Source organism: Heterocephalus glaber, unplaced genomic scaffold, assembly GCF_053883595.1.
Source record: "Heterocephalus glaber isolate CG9 unplaced genomic scaffold, H.glaber_assembly_v1.0 deba00001729, whole genome shotgun sequence".
In the NCBI taxonomy this organism is placed as follows: Eukaryota; Metazoa; Chordata; class Mammalia; order Rodentia; family Bathyergidae; genus Heterocephalus; species Heterocephalus glaber.
Window position 1 is genome coordinate 11,608,242 of NW_028258440.1, and position 19,754 is coordinate 11,627,995.

The following is a 19,754-nucleotide window of genomic DNA, read 5'->3' on the forward strand; positions in this document are numbered from 1 at the left end:
AGCCCTAAAGTATCAACAAAGTTTGAAAATGACTGCAAAAAAAAAAAACCCATAGAAATTCCTACAAAAGAGTATAACAGAGTGGTTATATCCAAGCTTTATAATAGTCCCCTATGTGTTCTGGGGTGCAGTGTGAAAATGGGCAGCAAGAATAACAAATGCCTTTATCAAGTAAGTTATTCATACTTAGTTCAACGTTTTAACTTAATTTCTCTTAGCTTTATAAATCACTGCAGTGCTATAAACAGGAATTCTGAACATTATAAATAGGTCTATGAACCTCATTCTTGTCCTGGGTTTTCTCTCCAACACTTATGAAAATTCAATTAATGAACACTGTGGAAATGAAGCCCCGTTATGAGCAAATTGTCAGTAATGGCAGTAGGATCTTCATCAGTCAGTGAAAAGGTTACCTGCGTAACTCAATTATAAAATACTCCCACAGCTTTTATACCCGGTTAAAGAAAAACAACAGGGCTGGAAAATGTAGCTCAGTGGTAGAGTGCTTGCCTACCATGCATGAGCTCTGGGTGGTATACACTATAATGTCTTGGGATAGTATGGCAGGAGGATTACAAATTCAAGGCCAGCCTGGACAACTTAGGAAGATGCTACTCAAAATTTAAAAAGGGCTGGCTGGGAATGTAATTGAGTGATAGAGTACTTACCTAGCATGCATGGGGCCCCTAGGACGAATCCCCAGCAGCACAAATTTTGTAAAATGCCAGGACTAGATTAAAATCTTTACAGAAAAAGTTCTCTTATCCCCTGGATTTTATTCTTTCAAATGTCTTTTAGTCCTACACATTTTAATGATCTACACAACAAAGGTAAGCAAACTTTCTGTAAATTATCAAGTAATAAATGTTTCAGGCATTGTGGGCCACATACCATCTCTGTTGCATATTCCTTATTTGTAAAACACTTTTAAAATGTAAAAATCATTCTTAGCTTGTGGACACTACAAAAGTGGCCATACTTTGTAAACCCCTGATCTATTAGCCACACTTACAAATTTCTTTCTATTGACAGCTTGCGTATATCTGTACATTACTCCACAGATGGACCTTCCTCTTTCTTCCACCTCTCAACCACCCTATTCTGATCAGTTACTTCAAATCCCTAATGCCTCAAAGATACTGCCTGTTAGTTTACTGTTTTAATGAAATTCAGTCTTTGTGAATCTAAGTCATTACCAATTGTAAAATGAAAGGCTTTTGTGCTAAAAAGAATTTCATGGGTAAGGTTAAAAGATCTTTACAAAGAACAGACTCAAAAAAAAAAGAATAGACTCAGAGTATAAAATGCTAATTAACATGGTGCTATATATTTGCAAATTATCATAAGTCTCAATATTCCCTGTCAGCATGAAAAATTAATAAGTACAATTAAAATGGCTTGAAGGATATGCTGTGCTAGAGAAAATATACGTACAAGGAGTGATAATACAAGGGACGAATAAGAAACAAACAGTATTTAGCTCAGTGGTTGCGCCACCTGCCTCACAAGCACAAGGTCCTGAATTTGATCCCTGGTACCCAAACAAACAAAAAAAAAGGAAGTGTTGTTTAATTCAGAGTTGTTCAAATATTAAATTAGGTAACATAAATTTGTACGGTATGTGGAACATGCATAGTATAGTACTAAAACATAATTATTATAAATTCTTGATCTCAGCCCCTAAGACATCACCCACAGCAGTGGCTACATAAAGTTAACCTGTGTCACAAAAACTTTAGAGAGGCTGAAGATGCAGCAACAGTGATAGCAAGCATGTTCTTCACATAAGAGGCCCTGGGTTCCATCCCCATTCACCATGCAGAAAACAAAAAATCTTTAGAGACTCCTCTATTCAGATTCCATGGAGGATCTTATCTCAAATTATATATTTAATCAAAAGTAAAAGCAGATGTAAAAACACAGTTTTCCAATGAACAACCATATATCGCCCACTAGAATTATGCATATATTTGTTTGGGACAATCATAAGTTAACATTTCCATTCACTTCTGTCTGTCTGTATCTGTGTCTGTCTCTCTGTCTGACTCACTCACACTCTACCCCCACCCCATCTACTTAAGGAACTAAGACAACATAAAAATTATAAACACATAAATTATAAGCACCCTAAGAAATATTCCATGGGCTAAATAAATGTGATGTTGTGCTACCATTAATAATTAGAGGTATAGTCACTGAAGGGAAAGTTGTTGACAATATACCACTGCATTTTAGAGGCATATTTTATATAGTTTGCATGGTATGATTACATTAAGTAAAATTCTGTGTCCAAGTTTATAAACAGATACATAAAAGTATGTTCATCAAAATGTCTAAGGAATAAATTACCTGAGTGACGGGCTATGGGAAAACTTCATTTTATTTATTGTACATTTTTGTATGGTTTAGACTTTTTCAGTGTATGCCATGAAAAAATATAAATCCAAAATTCAATTTGGGAAAAATGCTTAACAACTAAAACAAGTCATTTTTTGAACAATATATTTGCATGCAAGGAGTCAAATGTATTTCGAGATGTTCCTTGTTGAAAGAACTACCTGTTTAGTGACTGTTCGGATTTACAACCTGTCTTTTTTGGGTATAGTTCTGTATATCTTGTTTATACAGCCTCAGTGTCTTTTTTTGTACAGTACACCTTGTTTATTCAGTACAATAATTTTTGCTGATTGCACGGTACAGTAAAGTACTATAGTTTTATGTTCTGTTATACACTGCAATACTGAATGTAAGAGTTATGTAAATAAAAGCAAAATCATCAAGTTGGGGTTTCCTTTGTTCTGAATATTATAATGTACATAGTATATACAATTCCTCACTTAGCGACCAATTCATTTAACAACCTAATCACAGGAACAGAGCTCAGTCTTTAAATGAGGAATGTCTGAACATGAATGCAGTCAAATGTACATTCCAAAACAGCACGTTATCTATAGTTCTCATAAAGCCACTCATAACCTAAACTTGCATTTGATTGACTCAAAATTTAACTTTGTTAGTCTTTACAGTCGGTGTTACTTATAAAGGGTAAAATGATTCCTGTATATTACCTGTTAAACGATTTAAATTGGTTGTTACTTTTTTGTTTTTTGCTTTTTAAAAACAGGGTAGCAATGTAGCTCAGGCTGGCCTTGAACTCACTATGTAGCCCAGGCTAATCGCAAACTCAATTATCCTCCTGTCTCAGCCTCCTGGGATTATAGGTGTGCATCATTATGCCTAGTTTATATATTACATTTTTAGGGTGCTTTCAGAGTAAAAACAAAAAAATCATGTTATTTTTGCCAAAATTAAAGCAAAGCAATACATCTATTATATATTTATGGAAAAATAAAAATAAAGCCAGTCAAACCACATTTTGTGTAACATACTATTGCTTTTACAAAATAAACTATTAGAAACAATGATATGTTGTTAATTTCAACTTTATAGCAGTACATACAGATAACCAAAAGCTATTTGGTCTAGAAGCATAAATGATCACCTGGTATGTATTCAGAAGGTTTAATACAGGTTTAAAATACCAATCAGGCCCCAAACAAGCCATTTTTAAAAGATAAAATTCCACCTGTCTGTCTGTCTCTCTCATACACACACAATCAATCCAATCAATCAATCAATCTCTCTCTCTCTCTCTCTCATTCAATTTTAGGAACCAAAATTAAGTCATATATTTGGTACATACTTTTCCTTTGCCTTGCTTTTGGTTTTTTCCTTCAATGTCCTCAAAATCTGTGTCAGAAGAAAAATGTGTTTCTGACTCCCTGAAACAAAAATAAGCAAACATTTAAAACCATCCTTAAAAACATACATAGAGTTTTTATTTATGAAACATTTTCTAAATGAAAGGATTGGGTAACTCATTACAATACATACTATAAGCATTAAAAGTAACTAAGATGCTTTCTCAAAACATCACAGCACAGTATATTACTATACAAGATTACATAACCAACTACAAAAACAGTACACTAAAATACAAATATCTAAACCCTTTTAAGTTTTATTCATTTTTAACCAATAAAAAGTAAACCAGTGGGCACTCAAAATTTAGGGCTGAGAACTGCAGTGTTCTGTTACAATGTCTGGTTCCATTTTCTGTTTCAAAGACCACTGCACTTAGGGGAAACTATTTTAACACTCGGAATTAGACTCATTTTTTTAGGGAATTTTAGAAATATTATCGATCGTCTGACCTCTCCTACCTCACTCAAAAATATTTATAAATTTAAGTGTGAATTACTATATAAAACATGTATTTCTGAAAGGATATGTATACAACATTTTAAGAAATTAAATATTTGAAACAGTAGAGAAGCGTGTTAAATACTTAAACTCCTTTAAGCAGAAGTCAGAAGAAACAATTCTACCACTAAATAACTAGTCGTGTGCAAGCGAAAATATCTCAGTGTGCTCATCTGTAACATGTAAACACAGGGAAGAATGAAATCTCTAAAGCCTCTTCACTATCTAACACATACAGTAAATCTGTAGTCCTAAAAAGTGACCCTTTGTATAATTTTGATTTTCTCACACACATAAGGAAATAGTGATTTAGATAAACGTGATCTTTTCCATATGTATAAACATGGGTCTAGGTAGTAACATATGCACACTTAAATACTTAAAGCAAGGCCTACTTACATTGGTTTTTGGGTCACACCGGACTTTATAATTGGGCCACATCCATAATAGATAAACATTTTACCACACTAAATGTGTAAATACAGTTCTAGTTTTGCTTAAAATAAATGGACTCAAATGGAAAGGCTATCTTCTCAATCTAGATTTCTTTTAATTTTGTTTTTACTGCTACAATAACCAGCTGTCCAGAGGCTGTGAGGTAGAACATTTCATAAACCTAAAGTAATGGTTATGATGCTATCAGGAAAATACTACTATTTATAGCATTTACCTACAAAGTAATTTAAACACTCTATTGAAGATAATGGGAATCCTAACCATGTCCTATCATGATGAGGAAAGAACTTGTGATAAATACCATTTCTTGGAGTTCATCCACCAAAAATTGAATGACTATTGAGAATGACTCAGTTTCCTAGCTTAGTAACTGTTATATGTCTTGTAAGTCTTATAACTGAGCTAGGAGATTAGGTGTTGTGCAAGTGTCTTGGGAAGACAGAACTATTATTTATGCACCAAGATATTTAAAAGCATTTTAAATTTTTTTTTTGGCCAGGACATATAGGCACATGAGAAGAATACTGATGACAGCAATCTTTTTAAAATGCAGCATGCATGAATTTCAGGGTTAATAGTCATTCAGTTTTTGGTGATAAACAACAGTCACCAATGTTCATGATATTACAATGGCCACCAAAGGCTCAGATATACTCTTCATCTTCCAGGCTATCCCAACTACAAGAATGAGCCACTAAAGGTCTGACTGCTAACACTAAAACCTTCTGAAAAAAAAAATAAGACCTTCTGAAGAAAGCTGAAGTAAATAATCCAAATAGGGCTCTAAAATAACTTTCAATTAGAAAAAAATACTCTCCTAAGCCTTCCTTTCTCTGATGCTTTACTACGTTTTAAGACTAAAAGAACAAGAGACCTTAGGTAAAATAACACATTTATATGTTGATGGAGGATACTGGATTAACCCCTTGGTAATCTGAAACATCACGAGTTACCTATCACAAAACTGAATCTTATGCTCCTGTTTACTATCCCCACCAACTCCACATATCCAACCAAATGCTAGATTTATTCTACCCAACATCAATTTTCTTTTATCCACTATCTATGTCAGGTCCTAATTAATCAAGATATTCTAATAGCCAAATCTAGTCTATGATATGAACTTTTTTAGTATATAATCTCTTTTTTTAGTATACAATCTCAATACAGCAAAGAAATATAATCTTCTCTTTGTATCTTTAGAAAATATGAGCTCATCCCAGATACTCAGGAGACTGAGACAGCTTGGGCAATCCAGCAAGACCCTGTTTCATAAAGAGCTGGGGTGTAGCTCATTAGTAGAGCATCTCTATTTTGATTGCCAATATTACAAAGAAATAAATAAGGCAAAATAAAGAGTTCATAAAGGTAGACGTATCTAACTTAATTTCTCACAAAGTCAATCAAATACAATATCTTACATACAGTAAAGACTCAATATTTTTAACCAAGGTAATACTTAACTTTACAAAGAAATTAAGACTTGGAATATGTGAAATCCTTACCAAAGGTGCTACTTTTGGAAAATTTAACGTCTTGGATAATTTTAGACTAACAAAGCCAAAATTTAATTTCCTTCTCAGCTATCTTATGTCCTCCATCAAGAAAAAAAACTAGAAATTTTCCTCAAGAACCTTAAAAGAGAACCAGGTATTTTGGAGACAGGCCCATAATCACTGCACTCTGGGAGGCTAAGGCAGAAGGATGGAAACCTCAGAGCCATCCTGGGCAATTTAGCAAGATGCTGTCTCAAAAATTAAAAATAATAAAAGGGCTGGGCCTATAATAAAATAGTAAGCTACCTGCATTCATTTGTACATAAATAACAGGGCCGAGGATTTAGCTCAGTGGCACCACACTTGCCTTGCAAGCGCAAGGTCCCGAGTTTGCTTCCCAGTACCGCAAAAAACGAGGATGATGATGATGATGATGATGATGATGATGATGATGATGATGATGATAATGATGATGATAATAAAAGGCCCTGACTTCAGTTTTCAGGAATACCAAAAACAAATCAAAACTAAAAAAATACATATACACTAGGATTAAAATCACATTTAAAAATCCTACTTTGAGGTCTAGAAATGTGGCTCAGTGGTAGACCATTTCCCTAGCATGCCTGAGGCCTTGGGTTCAATTCCCATAACATATACATACACACATGTGTGTATATGTGTGTGTGTGAGTGTGTGTGTGTAGATATATATATTGGGGGGCGGGAGTACAGGGATCAAACTCAGGACCTTGTGCTTTCGAGGCAGGCACAGTGCCACTGAGCTAAATCCCCAGCCCTGTACATATATATTTTTAAAAATTAGTCGTATCCTTTTATCCAAACATGAAAGTATTAAAAATATGAAAATCTCCATACCATTAGAAATAGACACTGACTGTCATTATGTATAGTCTATCTGTGATGTTCAAATTTTTAGCAACCAAACTTATTTCAAATGAAGTCTCAAAAATAACCTAACGGGGGGGGGGGGGGGGAGAAGGGAGAGAGACAGAATATATGAGAATGTATCTATGGACAGTTTAAAGAACAACTTTCTACTTAGGCATCTCATGCAACTTGAGCTTAGTATAAAAACCAGTTACATATAGTAGTTCAAATTCCTTAGTACATCAAAAACCAAAGAATAAACAGAATAAAAGTTAATTAAGGAATGCAGGTAGCTTTAAAGACGGGAGTAAAAATCATACCTATGATGAAATCACTTTGTGGACCAATATGCATATAACTTCTTTCTGAGAAAGTTATAGACTGCATGTTCTACTCTCCTATACAGAATTGTTTTAGCCTATCATCATTTGGTTTTGTAACAGAAATATGTCATTACATCCTGAACATTAACCCATGGTATATATTCCTCACTAATGGGAACATTTAACCTCTTAAGAATCTCATGGTGCTCCTTCAAAAAAATCCTTTTGCCAAACCAACCACAGACTTAAAATGGCACAGCAAAAAGTAATAAAATATACACTGGGTAAAAATCATACCACCAAAAGCATGTAATGTTAACTACTACAAAGCCAATGAACATTGATGAAACTGTTTCAAAAATACATACTATTTCACATATTAGTTCTTCTCAAACAAATAAATTTCATCAAAGTTACCATTTCCCATTTTGTGGGGGGGAAAAAGTTAAAATTTACAATATAAATTACTTACTGTAGTAGATTAAAATCAGTTGGTATTTCTGGAGCTGCTATCATTTCTTTATCATCTTCTGGAACACCCCAATATCAGAAATATACTCATATATTTACGTGAGTAAAATGACAGTTTGCTTCTTTCTTCTAGGAAAGATAATTCCTTTAAAGAGGAAAAAAGGACATGCTGACATATCAAGAACATTGGAAAGGGGTATCCACACTTAAAAGCTAAATTCTCCAGTGTATGTTAATACATTTTAGTAAATAAGGACTTTTTCCCCTTGCATTTGACTGTGTTTTCTAGACATATACTTGTTACACCTCTTACAGTTCCACAGTAATAATACTCTACAGAGGGAAGAAAGAAGTTTGCATGTTAGGCAATTAAGTCCAAAATTTCTTATGATTCTCTAGCCTGGCACATACCCCACCACACACATACCCTAACTGTTTTTAGTGGTCCTAAAATCCCCATAACAAATTTAAACCATAATATGAAATGCCTGAAAATGCATAGCTTTTTTGCTGACGGTTTTACAGATACGGTTAAAAGGACCTAATAAAAAACCTAAGATATAATTTTAAACACTTTAAGAACAGGTTTTTCTACCCTTGAGGAAACATTCAGTACAAAGCCTGGCTTACTAATAAACAACTCCTTCATGATAATAGCACGCTGTGTTGAGAAAGAGAAGAAAATAAGTTAGACTTGATCTATTCCCCTCAAGGAACTTACAATTAATTTGAACACAAATAATGTCATAAGTTGCTTAACAGGCATGAGGCTCTGGGTTCTTGCCCCAGCATAGAGGGAGGGGAGAGTAATATGGGACAATATAATGCTACATGTGAACAAGTAAGTGCAAGTCTAGTCACACAAAAGGTATCATTTCTAACTCCGAAGGTCAAAGATACAGTTACTAAATGAGATAGTAAGTCAAAACCAAATGACCAGTCTATAACAAAATGAAAACAAAAGCCAAAGTTTGAAGCTATTTTAAAAGGGGGGGGGGGTTTTCACTATGTAGTCCAGGCTGGCCTGAACTTGTTGTGCAGTCCAAGCTGACCTCAAACTTGCTACCCTCCTGCCTCAGCCTCCCAAGTACTAGTTTTACAGGCATGTATCACATGCGTCACCATACCAGGCTATAATTTTGTCATATGGGTATTTTTTAAATTCCAACAGAATCTAGTACAATACTTGGTAAAAAGAAAAGGCAGGTAAGACTAAATGCTAAAATATAACATGCTGATGAAATCTGAGTATTTCTGCCAAAACAATGAACATCATAAAAGAAAAGATGGTTTAAGCCTGGGTCACAGTGGCACATGCCTGTCATCCTAGCACTTTGGAGGCTGAGGGAGGAAGACCTCAAATTTAGGTCTAGTCTGGGCAACTCAGTGAGACAGTGTCTCACAATAAAAAATAAAAGGGGCTGGGGATATACCTCAGTACAAAGGCCCTGCATTCCATCCCCAGCACCAGGAAAGCAAGAAAGAAAAAGGAAAGAAAGAAGAGAGTGGGAGAGGGAGTATGCTCAATTTTTCCATTAATTTTTAATCTCTTTAGATGTGTTTTAATATATCAGAAATAGCCACTGTTATTTAAACACAGTGAGGTTCAAATCACTGCATTTCTTAGCTTACTCCAGTTAAGCTAAAGCAAAAAATTAACTTTTTGTTTACAAAATCTCTATGAATAGCAAAATAACAAATGATGTAAGAGAAAATAAGAATGAATAACCCATGAATTAAACCCTGAATAATCAAGAATTATATATACTACCACTTTGAATTTATCCTTTTTTTCTGATAGCTACTTATACTGCAAAATATTTAGATATAACTATTGGTATGTTCATCACCTGTTCTAAACTGCTGTCACAGGATTGTTTTCCTCCAAGACTACTAAGTCTTACTCTGTCATTATTTTCACTATAGACTAAGTAACTATCTAAGTAATATACCAGAGTTCTGAGGCTTATCACATGAAGGACACACCTTTGTCTCCTAAAATCCTAACAGATTTTATACAGTAAACTATTTTATTTTTTAAAGGGAGCTAGGGAAGCACAAACCAACAGATCCGGTCATCCAGACGGAAATGAAACATGGCCATGGGATCTTTACTATTTCTGTTTATCTCTCCAAGCAGTTCATAAAAACCAAACTTGCTAGGGCTAAGGGGTGTATCTCAGTGATAACGCATGGGTTTAGCTGGGGTTTCAACCCCAGCACAAAAAAAAAAAAAAAAACCTCTACCAAACTTGCTGTTTTCCTCCAACATGGTTTTTAAGCAGACTTCAAAGATCTCATAGCATGGGGGTAGTGACATGCCTATAACCCCAGCTCTCAGGAGGGTGAGTCAGGAGGATTGCTGTGAGTTCCAGACCAGCCTGCACAATGCGCCTACATAGGGAGTTCAAAGTCAGCCTGGACATAGTGAGACCCTGTGCCAAATAAGCCCCCTCACAAAAAAAGGTATTTCATAACTACAGTGTGTTAAGGAATCACCAGTGAGGAATGCAAAAAGTATATCAGCTCTGAAAGGCAGACAGCATTAAATATTATATGATATACTACATTCCTCTAAATATCACAAAATTAATTTTTAGTGTAAAAGAAGTCTCTCCAGTTCGAACTATTTTGCACAGCACAGGCTATATAGATTAAGCATCCCTAATACCCAAACCCAAAATTCTCTGATATCTAAAACTTTCTAAGCACCAAGAGAGTGCCCAAAAGTTTCAGATCTTGGAGCATTTCCAATTTCAGAGCAGAAATGCTTAACCAGTGAAGTCCATGCAAATATGTTAAACTCTAAAAAACTCCAAAAGCTATTGCTTCTTAGCCTTTTGGCTAAGGTCAAGTATAAAAACCTCCAAAATCTGAGCTATTAAGATAAGAGATACCCAACTTGTACTAACAGGAATTTGATAATTAGCTATAACATTTTTTTCCCTTTTTGGGAGACAGGGTCTCACTATGTAGCTCAAGCTGGTCTCAAACTACTGGCCCTTCTCCTGCCTCAGCCTCCCAAGTGCTGGGATCATAGGCACGCACTACCACACCTTGCTAGAAATTTGATAATAAGGAACCAAAGCAAATACAAAAGCAAAACCTAGGATGGGAATCTCTCAAAATAAGGTGCCTGTATTTTTAAAAGAATATTATATCAGGGTCTAACAGAAATTAAAATACACTGAACTAGACAACTCTCTATTCCAGCAAAATATTTATTTTTAAAAGTTCCTAAAAATTAAAAAGCCAGGCTGGGGATTTAGCTCATTGTTCACAAGTCTGTCTCACAAGCGCAAGGTCCTGAGTTCGATCCCTGGAACCAAAAAAATTAATTAAATAAAATTTAAAAATTATAATTAAAAAGTCACCCAACTAATTACAAGTATCCACCATGTGACAAGCACAGTGCTAGGCACTAGGAACATAATGAAACAAGTGAGCAGTGACACTTGCCGTTATGTAACTACCTATATAAGAAATGTGAAAATCTGAGTTCGATCCCCGGTACCAAAAAAAAAAAAAAGAAAATATTTAATTCTACTAGAAGACATTTACCTCTATTGACACCTAATATTATTAAATGTAAGAAGGTAATTTGCGAGTAAATCTTGTTTTTACTATTTTAATCATCAAATAAATAATTTGCCACTAAAACAGCATATCATAACAACAAAACTAATATGAAGGTTGTTTTGTAGTTTTAGAGGGGGTGATAGGTCAATGTTTAAGTTGAAACAATCTTTTTGTGTGTGTGCATGAGGTACTACAGACTGAATTCAGGGTCTTCACAATGAACTATATCCTCAACCCACTTTTTATTTATTTTACTTTTTTTTTTTGAGACAGATTCTCACACCAAGTTACCCAGGCTGCACTGAAATTTTAAGATCCTCCTGCCTCTGCCTCCCAGAGTCCTAATATCACAGGACTGCACCACTGGGAATTTTTAAAGAATGTAAACTTTAACCCATATAAAGTGCTGAAAATGTTATCTACACCTGAATAAAACCCCTCCCCAGACATCACAAATTCTTGACTTCCAAAATGCTTAAAACCATCTGACTTAAACTGAGAAGCCTAAAACTACAAGTAATGCTGAAATAAAAGTGAGTTTCAAAAGCAAAATACCCATGTCATTTCTGTTCTAATTCAGATTATTAACTTTTTTAAAAAAAATATGCTCAAAGATCACAAGGTGGAGCTCTCACCTAGTTTTCAAAGAAAACTTTGAGGTCTTTATCACATGTACCAATTCATTTTAGCTACTACAGAAGAACTGCCATTACAACAGCTTTGGAAAATAAAGCAGGGGCATGAACTTTCCATTAAGGCTCAATCACTATTTTTCTTGTGGGGGAGGGACCTACCCAGCAACAACTAGCTTCTGTTTCTCCATACTGAAAACTAAGCAATCATATTCACAGATAGGGTAAACAGCATAATACATTAAAGTAGAATCATCATGTTAGGGTTCAACTATATATAGCAGGTCCCCTTTATCCAGTTTAGCTTTCTGTAGTTTCACTTACCCTTGATTAACCATTGTCCAAAAATATTAAAGAGAAAATTCCAAAATTGAAAGTTTTTAAGTTTTAAACTGTGTGCCATTCAGAGTAGCAGGATAGAATGAGGTGCTATCCCACCTCATCCCACCTAGTACATGAGGTATCCCAGCTATGGTGCATATACAGTACCACCTGGTACTCACTTTGCTCTCTCAGTTATCAAATTCTACTGTCTCACTATCATAGTGCGTGTTTTCAAGTAACCCTTATTTTACTTAACAATGGCCCCAACCTGTAAACTTTTAACAGTATGATTGTTATAAATGTTCCATTTTACTATTGTTGTTAATATATTTCCCTAATTTAAAAACTAAACTTTATCCTTTATGTATATGTATATATAGGAAAAAACTATACAGTATATATAGCATTCAGTTCTATCCTTGGACTCAGGGATCTACTGAGGATCTTGGAACATATCTCCCATGAATAAGGGGAAATTATTCAGTAGTAGTATGTTGCCATTACTAAAACATACAGACTCAAATATGTAAAAATTATGATTGTGCTTACATGTTTGCTCCAAAAACAGACTTGCTAAATTCACTGACACTGACCCCCGCAAATTAAAGCATAAAAAAGTAAGTTATATTTTGGTGTTGTTTAAAACAATCTTAGGGCAATTTTAATTATTTCCCCAAAGGAATGATGGTTTTAAGTGTCTTTTAATTCAATCCCAAGTCATCTGTAGACAGAAACAGAATCATCACTAATAAGATCCCTCAGAATCCATTTATTACTGGGGAACATGGTGGAGGACACTTAAGTAACTGGTGTGCTAATTCTCTCACTAAAAATGCAGAATTATTCAGTGGCTAAAAGCTAGCAAATTCATATACCAACATGCTATCCCCTTATCTTAATACTACCTCTGAAAGGGTCACATCCTTTTACCTAAAAGGCTTATATCTAGCTTATGTACAAAACATTTTAAAAATGCCATCATTATTATACTATAAACACTTAAAATTAAGAATTGCTGAAATATCCAGCCATGGATTAAGTGATGGTTTATCACTTTAATACATACAGCATTCATACCATAAAGTGTATGCCTGTGTATCAACATGGGTAAAGTTTGATACACTAAAAAAAACACAGGTTGAAGCAGGAAGGATTCCCCACAAGTTTGAGGCTAGCCCGAGCTACATAGTGAGTCCAAAGCCAGCCTCAACTACACAGTGAGAGCTTATCTCAAAAAAAGCAAACCAAAAAACCATACCCTGGGATCTAACAATAACAAAAGCCAAAGAAAGAAAAGAAATAATTTAAATATCAGAGTGGTGAAATGTGGTTTTTAAAATTTTAATTTACAATTGTATTTTTTGCTAACACAAGACAAATTATGAAAGGGAAATATATCCTTTTAAAACCTAAACTAGGGCTGGGGATTTAGCTCAGTGGTTCCGCCGCCTGCCTCGCATGCGCAAGGTCCCCAGTTCGATCCCCAGTACCAAAAAAAAAAAAAAAAAAAAACTAAACTACATGAGGAATTACAAACCTATGCTGATAAAACCTAACATTCATATTTTAGATCCATAATCTTACAGTTAAACATTCAAAAACTCTTGAGTTCTATCATAAAATTTTCTTATGTTTGCTGACTCACTTTTAGCAGGGAATAGAAACTTTCTTACAGACTCCTGACAACAGGATCCAAAAGTATGTTCCTTTCATTGGCCTACCCACTCTGTTGGGAGAGAAGAGAATGTCTTATAGTTTGAAGTTGTGAGTGCTAAATTACTCTAATTATATATCTGATCAAACAGGAAAGTTACTATAATTCCTATGTCAGATTCCTGTTAAATGAAAAGCTCAGAAAAATTTTAATTTGCCATAATACCTACTTTAAAAGGAGAGAAAAACTTACTGCCCTTTTTTTGATGACTAACAATCTTTTTAAAAATCTCATTACTCAAAAGGTATTTTTCTTCCCTCTCACCATCACTTCAATTTGTGATATAGTCTTCTGAGTAAATGACATGGTGAAAAGAATGACAAATCAAGTGATGATCATGTGTGCTCAAACTGTGTAGTAAATCTCAATCTAAAAGCTCCTTTGCAACATATACTATAGCTACCACATATATCATTTGCAAATATACTTTCTTTGGAAACCTAGGTGGAGTCCTAAAGAATTCATAATGGTAACCCTTGTTCTAGTAGGTAATTTGGACAAGGTATGGCTGAAAGAAATATGTAAAGAATTAATGGCTCTGTGTACATGTCATAACTAACTGGAGGGTAGGTGTGATATTAGCACCTAAACACTTTAAAATAATATTAAAAAAGAGAGAGGACCAAAAGTAAAAGGTCTTTTTAAAATAAATAGACAAATTCAACACACCTAAGGCCACAATACTTCAAAAATAACTTCGACTGGGAACAGGGATTTTAGCTCAGTGGTCCCGCCACCTGCCTAGCAAGCCCAAGGTCCCAAGTTCGATCCCCGGTACCAAAAATAAAAAATAAAAATAACTTCTACTTTCTGAAAGAGGGAATGGAGCATGCTGGGGCAGTCTACACAGATATGGCATCACTATACACTGCCAGAAACTAAAGCCAGACAGAACAGGAAAATACACCTGTTTCTCTCCGATTTTTAACGGTATGGTAGGATACGATTGCTCAGCAATCTTCCTAGTTTCCTTGTCTTCCTGTATTCTCCAACACTTTCAAAATATAACTCAAGCTGGACATGGTGGCGCACACCTGTAATCCTAGCACTTGGGAGGCTGAGGCAGGGAGATCACTGCAAGTTCGAGACAGTCTGGGCTACACAGCAAGACCCTGTCTCAAAAAGCTAAAAAGAACATGTATACATATATACACACATACATATATACATCCCTTAACATGACTGGGATCACATGGCCCATTGTACATACATACCACACCCGTCCCAGTTCTTAAACATCAGCTGATTGCTATATAAAACCTAGCATGCCACTTTTGAACTTAGCAACAAGTAAGTACTGTATTTACTAGGTTGGGGAGGGGACTAACAAGAAAATGTTTCTACCCTACACCTGAAGATCCTACCAACTTTGTACTCAGTTGTAACCTATTCCTGAACCTCCCCTCCTCCAAGGATCATATTGTCTGACACATTCTTGCTGTATTACATCTACCACCCTATCCCAGGAATTAGAATCCTGCTCATAAATCCACATAAAAACACTTTCCTGTGCCTCTTGAGTTGCCTTAACCTGAGTATTATTATATCGTCCTCCTCTCATCTGACTATACTGTGACTGGCCCTATGACACTAGATGCCACATTACACTCGACATATTAGGGAAAGAACTACTAATTCCAAGTCTGCTAATTCCCCAGTTTGCCCTAAGGAACTAGTTGCCTGGACAGCCTCTGGCTCTAACCCAAGATAAAATCAAAACACACAAAATATCTATTTTATCATATACTATCAACTTAAAATCATTTCTCAGTCTGGCTAGGTAGAAAGCTAATAATTTTTTAAAGGAAACATAAATGACCACTCTTCATTTCATGCTACAGTTTAGATCTTGAATGGCCCCTAAAGGTCTATCTGTTAAATATGTGGCCCCCAGGGTGGCACTGCTGAAAGGTAGGAGGGCCTTTAAGAGGTGAGGCCTACTAGGAGCTCTTTACATCACTTGGGGCATGTCTTTCAGGAACAACCATACCTCCCTCCCTCCTTGCTCTCTCTGTCTGCTGTTTGGCTCATGATGAGGTGAGCAGTTTTGCTCTGCTACTTCCACCGTGATGTGCTGCCTTATATGCCCAAAGGAATAGGGCCAATCCATTATGGGCTAAAACCTTCAAAACTGTGCCAAAATAAACCTTTTCTCTTGCTAAGTAGATTATCTCAGGTATTTTATTATAGTGATGGAAAGTTAACATATCTCACTTATATTAGAATATTACACTCTGCATTTAGCTTTATAAATTAATTTCAATATTTATATATCCTATTAACAGTTTCCCATGTGGTAAGACATCATGAATAAATGGGTAATTACAACGGATGTGGCAGCTATCCATATTTCAGTCGCAACCCAATTAGCTGGTATAAATGGATAATCTAGAGATGCAAAAATCAAACTTACAACAAGGAACTAAATTCTTGTATTAACACAGTAAATAGTTTATTACATGATTTAAGTAAAATATGACACTGCCATCAAAACCATTTTACACTGGGCACCACTCATTAGATTTCAGGCAAGAGCATGTATCTCATGGCAGATTTTATAGCAAAGTAGATGAAGATAAGATAACCTTGCCTGGACTCAAAGGAAATAAAATTTTCATTTTACACACTCTCAATAGATTATATAAAAAGATTTTAACTTATTTATTCAAGATAGTAAAAATATCCAAATGAAGTACTGATATTCCGGTTTTGGTTTAGGTCATATAAATCTTTCATCTTTTAATAAATGAAGCAGTGAGTGTTAATTTACATGATAATGGAGACAAATCATAACTGAGATACAGTTCAGCAAATTAAAGATAATAAAACAAAAGTGCAAAATACCGTAAACCACTTTATAGAAGATAAGGAAAATTTTTAAAGTAAACTTTAGTGTTCCACTGACTATTAATAAGCATAATACTTTCTTTTATCATTTTAGCATGACCACATAATCCAACATGCAGATTACATATCCAATTCTTTGTTTGTTTGAAGACAGTGAGGACAGGCTCCTTTTATGTAGCCTAGACTGGCCTCAAACTTGTCATCCTCCTACCTCAGCCTCCTTAGCACTAAGATCACAAACATGAGCCACCACACTCAGCTGTTCACTTCTAATTAGCTAAGACCTTATTAATATACCTAGTATTATAATCCACTTGATATAAAGTCACAAACCTTTTCCAAACAATCACAATATACAATGAGAAATTAAATACGCTTTTACAATTCAGTTTGTGAACACAGTATAAGTACTTCCATTTGTTATTTCAGATCAAAGAAGCTGGTTCTTCACTTGGTAATTCCAGATAGCTGGAATTAACAAGAAACCATTCATGTCTGTAAGCCTCTAACCTTATCTTGATTCAAATAGTAAGCATTCCTAGATAAAGAGGAAATCATGCAAATTACTTTTTAAAAGTCAAGTTAAAGCCAGAAAAAAGACAATACAAAAAAAGAATACTACAGACCAATACTCATGTTGAACACTGATGCAAAAATCCTCAACAAAATACTGGCAAACCAGAATTCAACAACACATTGAAAGGATTATACACCATGACCAAGTCAGGACTTATTCTTGAAATGTAAGGTTGGTTCAACATACAAAAATTAATGTAATATAGCATATTAACAAAATGAAGGATAAAAACCACATGGTCATCTCAACCAATAGGAAAAAAAAGCACTTAACAAGATTTAACACCCATTTGCCATAAAACATTCAATAAACTAGAAGGAAAATACCATCAAAAAAAAAAGAATAGAAGGAAACTACTCGTACATAATGAAGGTCATTTATGAAAAGTCCACAAGTTAACACCATACTCAATGGTAAAGGACTGAAAGCTTTTCTTATAAGACCAGAAACAAGGTAAAGATGACCATTCTCAGCACTTCTATTGAATATGTTCCTAGCCAAATAGATTTTTTAAAAAATTTAAAAAGCATTCACATCAGAAAGAAGTAAAATTGTGTTGCCAGATAACGTGATCTCATATACAGAGAACTCCAGCATGTCCCCCATCATACACAGAATTGGCAGAATAAATTCAATAAACAGATAGGACACAAATTCAGCACCCAAATCAAGTGCAATAGTACACTCCAGCATTCCTAGCTACTTGGGAGGCTAAGGCAGGAGGATCCAAAGTTCAGTGTCTGCCTGGGTGACCTATTAAGAACCTGTCTCTGGCTGGGGATTTAGCTCAGTGGTGCTGCCGCCTGCCTTGCAAGCGCAAGGTCCTGAGTTCGATCCCTGATTCAAAAAAAAAAAAAGACCCTGTCTCAAAATTTAAAATAAAAAGGTCTGGGGATGTAGTTCAGTGGTGAAACATACCTAGGTTCAATCGTGGTAAAACACACATACACACATTCGCGTGTGAACACACAAGATTCAGCTACACTTCTATATACTAACAATGAACAATCTGGAAAGGAAGTTAATAAAATAATTCTAACTGCAACAGCATCAAATAAAATACTAGCCACAGATTTAGCTCAGTGGTGCCGCCACCTGCCTCGCAAGTGCAAGGTCCCTAGTTCAATCCCCAGTACCAAAAATTATATATATATTAAAAAAATAAAATATTTAGGAATAAACCCGACTAAGGAGGTGGAAGACTATACAATGAAAACTAAAAAAAAAAGTGCTGAAAGAAATTAAAGATAACACAAATACAGAGAACGACATCTCATGTTAATGGACTAAAAGTTAATACTGTGATAACCAAACTACCCAATGTGATCTACAGATTCAGTGCAACTCTTGTAAAAATCCAAGCAGCAAAATTCAAAAATTCTTTCTAAAACTCATATATAATCCCAAGAGACCATGAATAGCCAAAACATTGAGAGCAGGGAGCTAAGCATGTAACTCAGTGATATAGTTGTTGCCTAGCATATACAAGGCTCTGGTTTCCCATGGAAAGCAGAGTCTCAAAGAGATATCTGCATACCCATGTTCATAGGAGGGTTATTTGCATTAGCCAAGTAGAAGTAACCCAAATGTCTACCCACATATGAATGGATAAACAAAATGTGGCCTGTACACTCAATGGAATATTTATTATTTCATCTTAAAAAGGAAGGAAATTCTGAAGCTGGGAATGGTGGCACACACCTACAATCCCAATTGGGAGGCTGAGGCAAGAAGGCTTAGTTCGAGACCAGTCTAGATTACATAGTGAGCTCGAGGCTGCCCTGAACTACATATGAACACTGTGCCTCAAAAACTACAGCCAAGCCTGGTGGCACACACCTGTAATATCAGCACTCTGGAGGCCGAGTCAGGAGGATCCCAAGTGTGAGGCCAGCCTGGGCTACATAAGAGACATTGTCTCAAAAGATGGATGGATGGGTGGAGATAAGACAGTCGCACAGACCTAAAAAGGAAAGAAATTTTGTCACACACTACACAACATGGATAAACCCTAAGAACATGACGCTAAGGGAAATAAGCCAGTTACAAAAAGACAAACACCATATGATTCCTCTTATGAAGTATCCAAATTAGTGATATTATAGAAACAGAAAGCAGAATGGTAGTTACCATGTAATGAGTAAAGAGAAAAACGGGAGCTGGTTAAGGGGTATAGTTTCAG

General features: G+C 35.3%; 1 protein-coding gene across 9 annotated transcripts in view; it reads right to left on the reverse strand.

Annotated features, from left to right (window-relative positions):
• Positions 1-19,754, reverse strand: part of Stag2 (STAG2 cohesin complex component) — a 135,287-nt gene that overhangs the window by 67,648 nt on the left and 47,885 nt on the right. For 5 of the 9 annotated variants that reach the window (XM_004860021.4, XM_087199772.1, XM_087199771.1 and 2 more), the window contains exons 2-3: positions 7,901-8,044; positions 3,704-3,782 (exon numbers count right to left, since the gene is read on the reverse strand). In XM_004860021.4, the coding sequence (XP_004860078.1) occupies positions 3,704-3,782; positions 7,901-7,944 (123 nt within the window). In that variant the 5' untranslated portion in view covers positions 7,945-8,044. Of the gene's footprint in view, positions 1-3,703; positions 3,783-7,900; positions 8,045-19,411; positions 19,536-19,754 lie in introns of all 9 variants that reach the window. The other 4 variants (XM_087199769.1, XM_087199770.1, XM_021240541.2 and 1 more) reach the window with 1 other exon arrangement.